Source organism: Pseudopodoces humilis, chromosome 6 (assembly GCF_049639895.1).
Source record: "Pseudopodoces humilis isolate 2021_Gansu_Grassland_sample_001 chromosome 6, ASM4963989v1, whole genome shotgun sequence".
NCBI lineage: Eukaryota > Metazoa > Chordata > Aves > Passeriformes > Paridae > Pseudopodoces > Pseudopodoces humilis.
The window spans coordinates 3,097,893-3,110,049 of record NC_142205.1 but is presented as its reverse complement, the minus strand read 5'-3'; the positions used below and the strand labels follow the sequence as shown (position 1 = coordinate 3,110,049).

The 12,157-nt window shown below is 48.0% G+C and overlaps 1 protein-coding gene across 1 annotated transcript in view; it reads right to left on the bottom strand.

Annotated features, from left to right (window-relative positions):
* Nucleotides 1-1,803: 1,803 nt before the first annotated feature.
* SMOX (spermine oxidase) overlaps nt 1,804-12,157 on the bottom strand; it is a 49,415-nt gene continuing 39,061 nt past the window's right edge. The window contains exons 5-7 of the mRNA XM_014263248.2: nt 9,847-10,546; nt 3,589-3,749; nt 1,804-2,276 (exon numbers count right to left, since the gene is read on the bottom strand). Coding sequence (XP_014118723.2) covers nt 2,139-2,276; nt 3,589-3,749; nt 9,847-10,546 — 999 coding nt within the window. The 3' untranslated portion in view covers nt 1,804-2,138. The remainder of the gene's footprint in view (nt 2,277-3,588; nt 3,750-9,846; nt 10,547-12,157) is intronic.

The following is a 12,157-nucleotide window of genomic DNA, read 5'->3' as shown; positions in this document are numbered from 1 at the left end:
CTCCCTGTCACACGCTCAGGGTGGCCTTTGCTGCTAATTTTAAATACCCCTTAGTAAACAGCTGCTAAATTTAGTGTCTCTGGAACATGAGCATCGTTTTAAAGGCTGGGTTGCTGGTGAGTGATAGCAGGAGAGGAGGGAGATGGATTGACCTGACACAGATCCCTGCTCAGCAAACCATCATCACTCCACCTGCACAGAGCAGAAAAAGCAGCTCTGAAACTCTGGCCACCAGCACAGCAGCTTTCCTGGGATGTCCCATGAATAAAGAAGGCACAGGAGTCACAGAATCATTTAGGCTGGAAAAGACATTCGAGGTCAAAGTTCAGCCTTTGATCCCCACCTTGTCACCCAGACCAGGGCACTGAGTGCCACATCCATTTCTTCCTTGGACACCTCCAGGGATGAGGACTCCACCACCTCCCTGGGCAGCCCCTTCCAGTGAGAATTTCTTCTTAAATTTCTTCACTGAAGAGAAAAAGCAACTCCTTGTTTTTTCCTGTGTTGTAGCCTCACATGCCCAAAGGATTTGGCTTTCTCCTCAGATTTCACTTTGCAATGGATCTGGCTGCTGGGAAATCAGCTCTGGCTCCTTGAGGCTGAGCTCTGAGTGATTGAAGCTGGAGAGTTTTTATCTCTCCTCAATCTCTCTTCCCGCAGCCCAACTCCCTCTCAACTCAGTAACAGGATGAAAAGAGAGAAAAACAGCAATAAATTCAACACACCACCATCCTTCCCAGCTCTCCAGCAGCCAGGAAGGCATCCCACCTCCACACTACAGCAGGGGATCAGCACAGCTCAGCTGAGCTTGGAGAGAGCCAAAGTTGGTGCCTCCTCTGCAGAAATTTATATTGGGATGCACTGATTCACCCTCTGGAGGGGGATTTTTCCCTCTCTCTGTCCCCCTTCCTCCCCTCTGTAACTCATTTATCAACCCAACTCCCACCCCACACGCACAGAGAGGGAAGGGAGGCTTCACAAGGGGCAGCAGATGCCAAAGCAGACACATCCCTCACTCTGCACATGGAGCTCTGGCCAGCAGCCAGCCAGATGGAGAAATGGAATGCAGGGAGATAAGGCAGTGGCTAAACGTCCATGGTCTTCACCCTGAAAACTTTTATTTTTGGAAACTGTTTAGATATCTTTAAACTATGCTGATGGCTACATTGTGTTCACTTGACTTTAAAGAAGAACATGATTTATTTCTCAGAGGAAGTAAAAAAAAAATCAGTTTTTCTCATTCCTGATGGCAATATCCACATGATCCAGACAAAACCTTGGGAGTCACTAACATCTGGACTTAGTGACACACATCTGCACAGTCCAGGGGCTGCTTGGATGGGGACAAGTGCTCCTGCTACACTGGAGGACATTCAATTAAAGCATAAGGCAACAAAAGAATATCCTAGAGTTGGGAGGGACCCACAAAAATCCTCAAATCCCACTCCTGGTCCTGCATAGGGCATCCCAAGAATCCCACCCTGTGCTGAGAGCGTTGCCCAAATACCCTGTGAGCTCTGGCAGCCTTGGGCCAGTGACCACACTGACCACAGTGCTGTCAGCTCTGCCCTAACCAGACCTTTTTGGTCAGGATTGTATTGCTGGCAGAGGAAATCTCTGGTTTGGAAAGATTCCTCCATACAAACAGCATTTGTGTAACGTGTTTCTGACCTATTTTCAACCTGTTTTCTTCCTACTCCAAATTTTATAGGAAGAGAAAAAACATCCTATTTTTGTAATGTTGAATAAAAGAGTGGGAAGTGAAGTGTCCAGGAAGTACCACAGCACCCGGTCTTTTTATTACAACATTTATTTTAGTATAGAAGGCACTTACAATACAGAAAGAAAAAAGAAACAAAACGAACATGATAGGCACCAGAAGTGAAATTAGAATTGAAATGACAGAGAAACAGTTTAACCAGACCAAAAGGAGCACCCTTCCCTGTTAACAATACAGCACATGGAAATGAAGCTATTGGTGACTAACGTTTTTAACAATTAGGACTTTTTATTTATTTATTTATTTTAATAGAAAAGATAAAAGGCTGTTCTACTGTGAACTGAAATAAAACAGAAGCTCTCCTCTCCACACACCTGCAGGAGGATTTGGGAGGTGGTGGTGGTCAGGCAGGGCTCCCTCAGGTCGGGCACTGCAGCAGGTCCTGGTACATCTCGATGAGCCGAGCAGCCTCCCTCTGCCCAGAGAGCACAGCACCGTGGGTCGTGGAGTAATACTTCCTGTGAGTGGCCTCCCCCGAAAACATCACCTGCATGGGCTGCAGGGCACAGCAGAAGGGGCACAGATCAGCACAACTTACTGGGAAGCAGGTGGGAGGCTAAAAGGAGACAAAATTTCTGTGCCCTCCCACACAGGATGGTTTGGGTTGGAAGGGACCTGAAAGATCATCCAGTTCTACCTCCTACCATGGGCAGGGACACCTTCCACCAGCCCAGGTTGCTCCAAGCCCCATCCAGCCTGGCCTGGAACACTTCCAGAGATCCAGGGGCATCCATCTGTTTTGGAGTGCTGTTCCTCAAAACCCCCAGGAGATGCACCATGAGATGCCAGTTCCAAAAACCTTAAACAAACCTGCACGAGGCACAGAGCATCTGCCCCGTACCATCTCCTCCCTTTGCTCCCCTAAATTAAACTTTGGTCTTTTAGGCATTAAGGAAATTTTTCTTCTGGACAGCAACTTCAGAAGAATACCAGTCATGTCTCAGAACCCAGAGGGTGAGACACAGCATTGTATTTCTTACAGCAATAGTGAGGGGCTTGCAAGAACTGCAACTCAGATTTGAGGCAGGAATTTCTGGGAGGATTTCCCTGGGAGCTACATAGAAAGATTCCTGAAACTCCTGCTGGGTTTTCTTAAGTAGATTTATGCACTGAATAAAATTATTTCTGCTGGGGCCAGGCTCTGGTGGAGGAAATGGACTGGGAAGCTGCTGGAAGGCTGCGTTTTCATCAGCCTTTGGATTTGGACACATAACCCTGAGTGATGGGGTGAGTCTGGCTTAATGTGTTCCTGAGCTGTGTAACCACCTCCATGTGTGCTCCAGCACTCCCTGCTAAATTCAGAAAGCAAAGGCAGCGTCTGGGGAGAAAATTCATTGTCTCCTGCCAAGGACTGGGCCTCCCTCAGCCTGCACTGCCAGCACAGAAAGATTTCCTAATATTCACCCCTGACACATTCAGACCTAGACATTAGCAGGGTCATAAAAAATAATAATAATCTTTCAAACAGACTAGCACGTGCCTTCCTGAGGAATTCTGAACTGGACAATAGGGCTGATGGTCATCAAATGCAGATATCACAGTTCCACAAGTCACACATGTGCAGCTCTTGATAAACTCAGAGAGAGATAAGGGAATCCCTGAGATGTTGGCATTCCACACGCTAAAGAGGTAAAATCCTACACACATCATTTGTCTACAGAAGCACCATTTGTACAAAAACAAAAAAGGGAAAACACACTACTGGAGGCCAAAGCAGGGATTTTCTCTTTCAGCCTCCCTCCCCAAAAACCTGCTGCCCAGTGTCCCTTCAGTTTTATTGCCACAGACCCCATCTGGGCCATACTCACAGGAGTTTTGGAGCTCTCGGCGTAAGGCAGTGGTTTCGCGAGTTTCTCTACGTCGGCCCCACTAGACCCAACCTGGGTGTAGGAGTAGGATCCACGGAAGTGGGGATTGCTGCCCCAGGAGGACCGCAGGATCCGGCGAGGTTTCGGAATGTTTGGATTCCCTGGATGGAAAGCGGAAGGCAAAAAGTCAAACTGTGTCCAAGAGGGAAGAGGGCAGTGCCTGAGCAAGGTGTGGGTGATGGGGATTCTCTCTGATTTATTCAACATCTGTCCCAGCAGAGCCCCCAAACCAGATCTCTCTTCCATTAGAGAAGTTTTACCTATTTATATAACAGAAATTACCTCCCTTTTCATCTCAGCTCTTCCATTTTCCAGGAATGTGTTGGAGTCCCCACCCCTAGAGGTGTCCAAGGAATGACTGGACGAGGCACTAAGTGCCCTGGCCTGCTTGACAAGGTGGGGAATTGGTCACAGGCTGGATTCCATGACCTTGGAGGACTTTTCCTACTTAAATGATTCTCCGATTTATTTTGGAAGGGATCACTAAAATGTTTAAGTTCTAAAAGACTGGGGAGTTTTAGGACACATTCTGGTTGGAAATACAAAGAATCTTCTGGTCACATTTGCAGTGGAGAGCCTGGTGGTGACCAACATGATTGATCTCACCAAAATTTAGGTATTTAATTGAGTGCCCAGTCTAAATTGGATGTTTAGGCAGCCTTGTGAGAGAGATATGCCTCCAAAGAGGAAAGGCAAATCTTCATTATGTGGGGGTATTGAAAAACCTGTCCGAAAGTTCTCAAAGCCTGTATGAGCTCATTCCAACAGACTCCCATAAAGTTGTCTCCAAAATCAAGCTACAATCCAGGAGACTGTTTATTTATCGCACAAGGCATGGAAAGCAGGTTTTTGAGGCTGAAGTGGGATTTCTAGATCGCTGTAGGATTTCCACTGCTAAGAGGGTGTAGGACCTAGAGATGAAGAATGCACCCACAACGGGGTCATCATCAGCCACTGTCCCCATCCCAAAGACCTTGGAGAACAGGAGATCCACCAGGACTGCAGGCCACCAGCTGGTGGCACAAGAGCCTCAGCTACAAAAGAGTCACACTTTGGAGATCCTCCTGCCAGGCTGGTTTTGGATCATCTCAGTGTCTCTCTCTGCTTTTGTTGGAGTCCCGTGATTGTATCTGGCATGGCAGGAGAGGAACAGGAGGAAGGACACAGAGAATTCCAATGAAGAGGAATTCCCTCTGCAGGAGCCAAGATCCACCCTTAAGGCAACATCATGTATCCCAGGCAAGGTTCAGCTACTTGGGTTGAGTTTAAATCTTCCACAGCAAGGGGAACTGGAACTGGATGATCATGAAGGTCCCTTCCAACCCAAACCATTCTAGGATTCTTCATGGAAAGGGCTGTCCAGCCCTGGCACAGCTGCCCAGGGCAGTGTTGGGAGTTCCCATCCCTGGAGGGATTTAAAAGCCACGTGGATGTGGCACTCAGGGACATGGGGCAGTGGTGGCCTTGGCAGTGCTGGGGGAATGGTTGGGATCGATGATCTTAAAGTGCTTTTCCAACTTAAGCAATTCTGTGATTCCAAAAGTTCAAAAAGTAGGAGTTTTGAGATGTTCACATCCTGTGCCTGCTTCAGACCCTGACTCTGTGACAACTTAAGATGTTCAGTCTGCCATAAGACAACCCAAATTCCCCCACTTTCTTCATCCCAGCTTAGAGGGATACACCCAAATGTAAACATTGGTCGTGCAATGCATTATTTAGTCCTTATAAACTATTATTCAGCAGTGCCTTCAGCTCCTTAAAATCAAGAGTGGGTCCTGGTTCAGCTTCTGCTTTTAGGAGTATCCTGCCAGCCAGAGCTATGGAATAAGGGAACAGAGACTCCTGCATGGCCTGCCCAGAGTACTCTGTGAACACTTTAAAACCAGACCCCAGATCAAAATACGGCACAGACTAGCAAATAAATACATCCCACAAATAAAACACATCCTACAAAGCAATGTTGTTTCAGGAACAACAGCTTTACATAACAAAGGCCTCTAAAATTTGTTCCTGCAAGACTCTTCAAAGCAGGAATGCCTGGAAGTGGAAAGCCCAAGGGAGTCTGAGAACTGGGAGCTCTCAGATGTGTCAAGGAAGTAAGTTATCATGTTTTATTTTTGAGGGCTGTGGGAAAGCCCAGGAGAACACACCATGGAAGCTGTCAGAGAACACTCCCCAGGCAGGGCTGAGGCAGCCACCCACCCCAGAGCACTGCACAAAAACAGCACACCAGGGGTTTTCAAATAAAAGGAGTCTCTGCAGTGGCCTGGTGATGCCTCTTCCGTAGCTGGTGCACATTTCCATATCCACTTCCATTCCCATGAGCTCCTTCCAGGCTCTCCAGCACATCAGGCCACATTAGCAAGAGCCAAGTGTCCACTGTGCAGCTACTGTGCCCCTGCACTCTGAATTTCTGCACTTTTTAATGCAAGCAGCTGTTTCCAAGAGGAAAACCAGGAGACCCAGAGGGGAAATTTGGTTGAAGGTCAGACAGGAGCACGTAGCAAAAGCTCTGATTCTGAGCTGTTGTTTGAAGACAGAAACTACAAAGACTGAGAGCCACAGTCCTTCAAGGAACATACTTCACTGGACTTTCTCATTCTGCTTTTAAACAGGGTAAATGTGCCTTTGTCCACAGATAAAAGTAACAACACAGATGCGGAAACTTCTCAGTTTCCAACATCCAAAGAGAGATTAAATGGCTAAAAAAAGTATATTGGCCTTCACTAAAACAGGAGGGTACATATCTTCATGCTGCAGATTTCCATTTGTGAAGCTATGGAAGACAACTCCCTGTGCCTCACACAATCCCATTTTTCTTCAGCTCCTGGGAGGTGTGGATACAGAGCTTTATTGGTTATGGGGCTGACTGAATTACCATAAAATCAAGTCACCAATCTAAATTAAAGCACTCAAATTTATTTGCCTACCTGAGAGCAGGGATCTAAGATTCCACCAAGGGAGATCTGTGGTACTGCCCCCACAGCAGAGTGGCTACCCCAGACACCATCATGGGACTGGGAGATGTGATGCAGAACTTAAAACAGATCTGTTTCCCTCCAGAGAAATAGCTGGAGGCCAGGGAGGAAACCTCAGGGCATCTCCAGCTGCAGCCTGACAGGCTCCAGTGATCCCTTCAGCAGGGAGCCTCTGGTTTCTAACTCTGGGAGCTTATCCAACAAAGAAGGCAGAGCAAGGCTCCTAATTGCTCTGAGGTATTCCATTTAATCAGATTTGGAGGACACTGCTTTTCACCGACCAGTTGTGAAAAGCAGTAATTGCTGATGGCTCTTAGGTTAGAACAATCCTCCCTCAGAGCTTTTCACAGCAAAGCCACATAATCCCCAACACCGACCTGAAAGGGAAACTCAAGGTCAATTCTCAGAGAGCTTCTCAGTGTGAACCTAAAAGAATGGATTTAACTTAAAACTGGTATAACATACTCTGAAGCCAAAGGAAAGACCACCAGGAGCAACAGACTGAGAAAACACAGTGAGAGATGGGAACCTACCTGGTAATGAATGAATTCTTTCTCAGAAGAATAAGAGCATGGGGCATTTCATACCCAGAACATGAAAGCCACAAAAGGCAAAGTGAACATTAAAAGGCTGGAAGTATTTGTTTCATTATTGAATATAAGGCTCCCTCTATACTCACTAGAGAAAAGATGCTTCAGAAGATGTCACAGAGTACCAAGTGAGGTGTGGAAGTTCTGAGCTGCCTTATGGAAGATCCAGGCTTTCCATGGAGGTCAGGATTCTGGCAGTACAAACTACCAGGTTTTCTAACTTGGTTAGCTGACCTGTGTGAACTCGAGTGGTGGGAGAGGCTTTCAAAGCTGGGCTGGATGGTGCTAATTGGACCAGAGGAGTGAAGCCATGCTCAAAGGTGGCTCTAGGTGTACCACAGGCTGCTGGCCTAATCCCCACTCACACTCCCCCCGAACAGATCAGCAGAGAAGGGAGATGCACGGAGAGCTGAGCACACTCCTGTTATTTCAGCCAGCCTGGCACCTGGCCCAGATCAGCCCTGAGGTATTGCTTCTTCTGGGACCTCCAGGGAAAAGGGGAGCAAGGGAAACAGGATAAACCCAGCTCCCTTAGGCAGGGAATCCTGCAAGAGCTGTGAAAAGGTTTTCTACCAACAGGGGGTTTGGGGGCAGGAAGTGGAACAGGTCACGTTGGGTACTGAGTGCTCCAAGAACAGGTTTTCCTCTCACAGTTTTGAGCAGCTGCGAGGCCACTTCTCAGCTGATGCCCAAGATGCTCATTGCAGGGCAAGGCCCTGGTAAATCCAGTCTGGAATTCTCCAGGGAGAGATAACCTGGGATTAGCTCTGTGGAAGAGCCTGAAGGACAGTGACCAGGTGCAGCATCAGCTGGAACTGCAATTGCAGCACAGACCCACGGCCCAGAGCCAACACATTTCCATCCTGGGAGGGGAGGAACATCCAACACACGCAAACAGTAACTGTGAAGAAGCCCAAGAAGGAAGAGGGAGAGCAAACTCCCACGTGCCAAACTACAACAGACCTAAAGAGCCAAATTCCCATTGATGACTTGAAGTGGGTTTTGGAATTTTATTTTTTTTTTTTAAATAGGCCTTAAGAAAGAAAAGCTGCAACAAACAAGGTTGTTTGTTCATTCAGCACTGCGACAACTTGGCCTGTGAGAGAAGAGCCTCCTGCTAAGCCTGTGTAGAGCAGCAGTTCCCTGGTGGGGTCAGGGGAAAGATGGCACACAGGGACTGATGTGACACGGGACATGGGGACACCCAACACCCCTGCACACCAACAGCTCAGGAGGCACAGCTGGAACAAGGATGCAGGCTTGGGCACTGAATCAGAGCTTTTGAATCCAGAGTCTCTACCCTACAGCTCCTGCAGAGAGTGGTAAAACCTCTTTTGGCTGTTCAGTTATGCAGGAAGTCCTCAAATTCCAGGGATAAAGGTTCTTCACCCAGAGGTGCTGGAACAGGCTCCCCAAGGAACAGTCACAGCACCAAGCCTGTCTGAGCTCAAGAGGCATTTGGACAATGTTCTGAGGCACAAGGGGATTGTTGGAGCGTCCTGTGCAGGGCCAGCAGCTGGACATGATGATCCTGATGGGTCCCTTCCAACTCAGGATCCTGTGATTCTGTGACTCTCTGGATGTCCAAGTTGTTGGTAGCAAATGGTCAGTAAGGACAGGGGAAAGCTGCACTTGTGAAGGCCAATCTCTCCAGTTAGCTGGAGCTCCATGGACAAGAGGAAAGGTTGGAAACCCACTGGATGCTGAGACTGGGCTAACACCAGCTAGCAGGAAGATATGCGTCATTTAACAGGAGCCATCTCTAAAACAGCATTAACCACATCTAATCTTGGAAGATGCTGCTCTTATAAACTGCTTGTAATTCTGTATAAATTCAAAACCCTTATTTCAAAACTGCTATTAAAGCCACCACTATTTCAGTGTTACTACCTTACACCTGCACTTGCATAGTGTCTCCCATCAGAGGATGTCAAAGACTCTCAGATACAAAAATCCCTTTTCTTGGTAAGGTGTGTGACCTCTAGAGAAGTGGCTGTGGACAAACTAAAGCCCAGAATCGAGTCCAAGTGTTACTGCTTTAAGTGATTTCATCTGGATTTTCTCAGTGTAATACACCTAAGATTTGCCTCGGTCCAACTGCTGCCCTTAAAGTGATGTGTGATCACAGAACATGAAATCTGGGAAGTCCAGGAAGGTTCCAGTGATGAACCCAGAAAATGGGAACTCTCAATATCAATCAATTTTTTGAAATTTAGGCCACTGAGATTTCCATAGAGTTGATATTAAATGGAAGTCAAGGGTGTGATTCAACCACACCTCAGCTGATCTAAACAGGTTCAGCTTCTGACAGGGCTGTTGATGCTCTCCACAGCTGAGATCAGCCCTCAGAGCCTGACAGCTTCAGCTGCTGTAGAGTTATTTGTGATTCAATAAAGCAGAGGATGTGGAATCCTCCAGCACTTCTGCCCACCACTTCCTGAGCTGGTTTATCAGCCCCTCTGTATAAATAGCTCCCAGGCACACCCAAGCAGGAGCTATGCTGGAAGCACAGGCACATTCAAAGGGACACAAAATGCCAAAGAACTAAAAATTACTTTAAAGCATTTCCTTCCTCGTGGTTATTCGATCCCCCAGCCCCACGCTCCCTCTCCCACCAGAGCACGGCTGACCTGTAAATTTACGTAGCATTTCGGTGCAGGTTTCTGCCACAGTTTCATCATCACACTTCTCCATAATCAAAGCCTCTTCTCCACAGATCCAGCCACTGAGGACGTGGCCGTACCTCTCGGGAGGGTACAGCACATCGAAGCTGCAGATCTTCTTGTACCACAGCTCCTCAGGATAAGTCAAGCTCTCGCTCTCCGCCTCGTCTTCCCAGACAAACTGGATGCTGTTGCATTCAGAGCTCCAGAAAGGCTCTTCGAACTCCAGGAAGATCTTGTCAGTGGTATTGATTCCCAGTTTCTCAATGGCCATCACCTTCTCCTCAGGCAGGCGGGGATGGAACAGGCTCTCGTGGCGCTTCTTCAAGACTCCCAGGGACACAGTCACAATGACGTGGTCAGCTGGGATGAACTCACAGTCCTCGCACTCTACGAAGACATTGGAGCCCTTGTTCTCCTCGGGGAGGTCACTGTTGTGGTCAGCCACCCTCTCAATCTCCTTGCTGACCGACTGGTTCCAGTGGATGCACTTGACCGGCTTGCGGAGCTGAATGACAGACTTGGGAATGGAGCGGGCCAGAATCTCCACGATTTTAATAAAACCACAAGGAATGACGTGATGAGCCCCAGGGATTTCGGTCCATTCCCCAAATTCACTCAGCGAGACTTCATCCATGCTGTGGGAGCTGCTCTCGCAGCTCTCTACCTAAGGAAAAGCAACACAAAAGCAACATTGCCACAGAGCAACTCTAGCCACAGCACAGCTCTGCAAGGGCACAGAGGAGCTGCGTGAGATGAGAGTGCTGAATTCCACTCTGAAACCAGATTAGTTTTGCTAGTAAAGAAGTGCTTGGCCATAGGATCTGACAAAAATCAATCCTTAGCCTTTCTTGCAACCAGAGAAACCATTTTGTCATGGTGAAGAGTTTGAGTTGTATCATCCAGAGTTCAGAGACCAGAGGGCTGGAGCCCCTCTGATCTGGAGACAAGCTGAGAGCTGGGGCTGTTAAGCCTGGAGAAGAGAAAGCCCTGGAAAGACATCCTGCCACCTTTCAGTATCTAAAGGGTCTATAAAAGAGCTGGAGAGGAACTTTGGACAAGGCCATGGAGTGACAGGGGAAAGAATTATGGCTTTAAACTGAGGGTCAAATTAAATTAGACATGAGGAATAAATTCTTCCTTGTGAGGGTGGGGAGGCCCTGGCACAGGTTGCCCAGAGAAGCTGTGGCTGCCACAGCCCTTGAAGTGTTCTCAAAGCCACGTTGGACGGGGATAGTGGAAGGTGTCCCTGCCCATGGCAGGGGATGGAAATGGATGGTCTTTAAGGTCCCTTCCAACCCAAACCATTCTTTGAATCTATAATTCCATGATGTCTTTGCTTCTGCACAATTCTGGGTTAAAGTTATGTTTTCTATCCTTTAAAATCCCCTGCAGTGGCCAGGGACCTCCTGTCTGCTGCTCCTACGGCAGAACCTGGAGTTGTGTTAATCAGATGCTCATTCCAGTGCTAATAAATGTTCCCATGAGGAGCCACATAAAACTTCTGGCAGCTATTTCTGCTGTCTGCAGCTTTCAGCCTGCTGTCAGTCAGCAATCAGCCAGCCAACAATCTGCCAGAGGCGAGAGGACCCAGCACTGAAGGAACTGAAGGAGACAGGAAAGGGAAATGCCAAGATGTGAGCCACGTGTGTTTGATGTGATTACGAAAGCTTTAGATCCATTAACCTGTCGGTTAATGTTTGTAGGAGTATTAGGCATAGCTGCAGCTCCCAACAATCCCTGGAACAAAGGCAGGATGTTTGGCCTGTCTTGTGATAAGCTTCTAATGATAATCCTGATGCACGGGACACAGCGATCTTAAAATCTTCACATCACCGGAGTCACAATCGCTCGAACACTGTAATTCTCTCAGCATTTTAAGGAATATTACAATTCCTTGCCTCACCCTTCGACCTATTTTCCAGACCTTTCCACACTTTAATGACTGTGCTTGGGAGCCTGACAAGCCTAGACCATCTCCCTGTTGTGGAGCACCCTGGTGCAGAGCAGGAATCTCTGTGCTGGGACAAAGTGAACAAGTCAGGGTTTTGCCAGCAGTCCCCAGGCTGCTCCTGTGACTGCAGGGACAAACAGGTGCCTTCCCTGTCCTGGTCACTGCCTGATGACTCCAGTGGGGACTGACTGAAGACCCATCTCTGGACTGTGCTGTGGTTCCACCCCACCCAAGCATTTCCCAGCCCTCCCCCAGGGTCACACAACACAAAACCCGTGGCACACAGCAGGATCCTCATCCTGCCTGGATGCTTCAACAGGACAT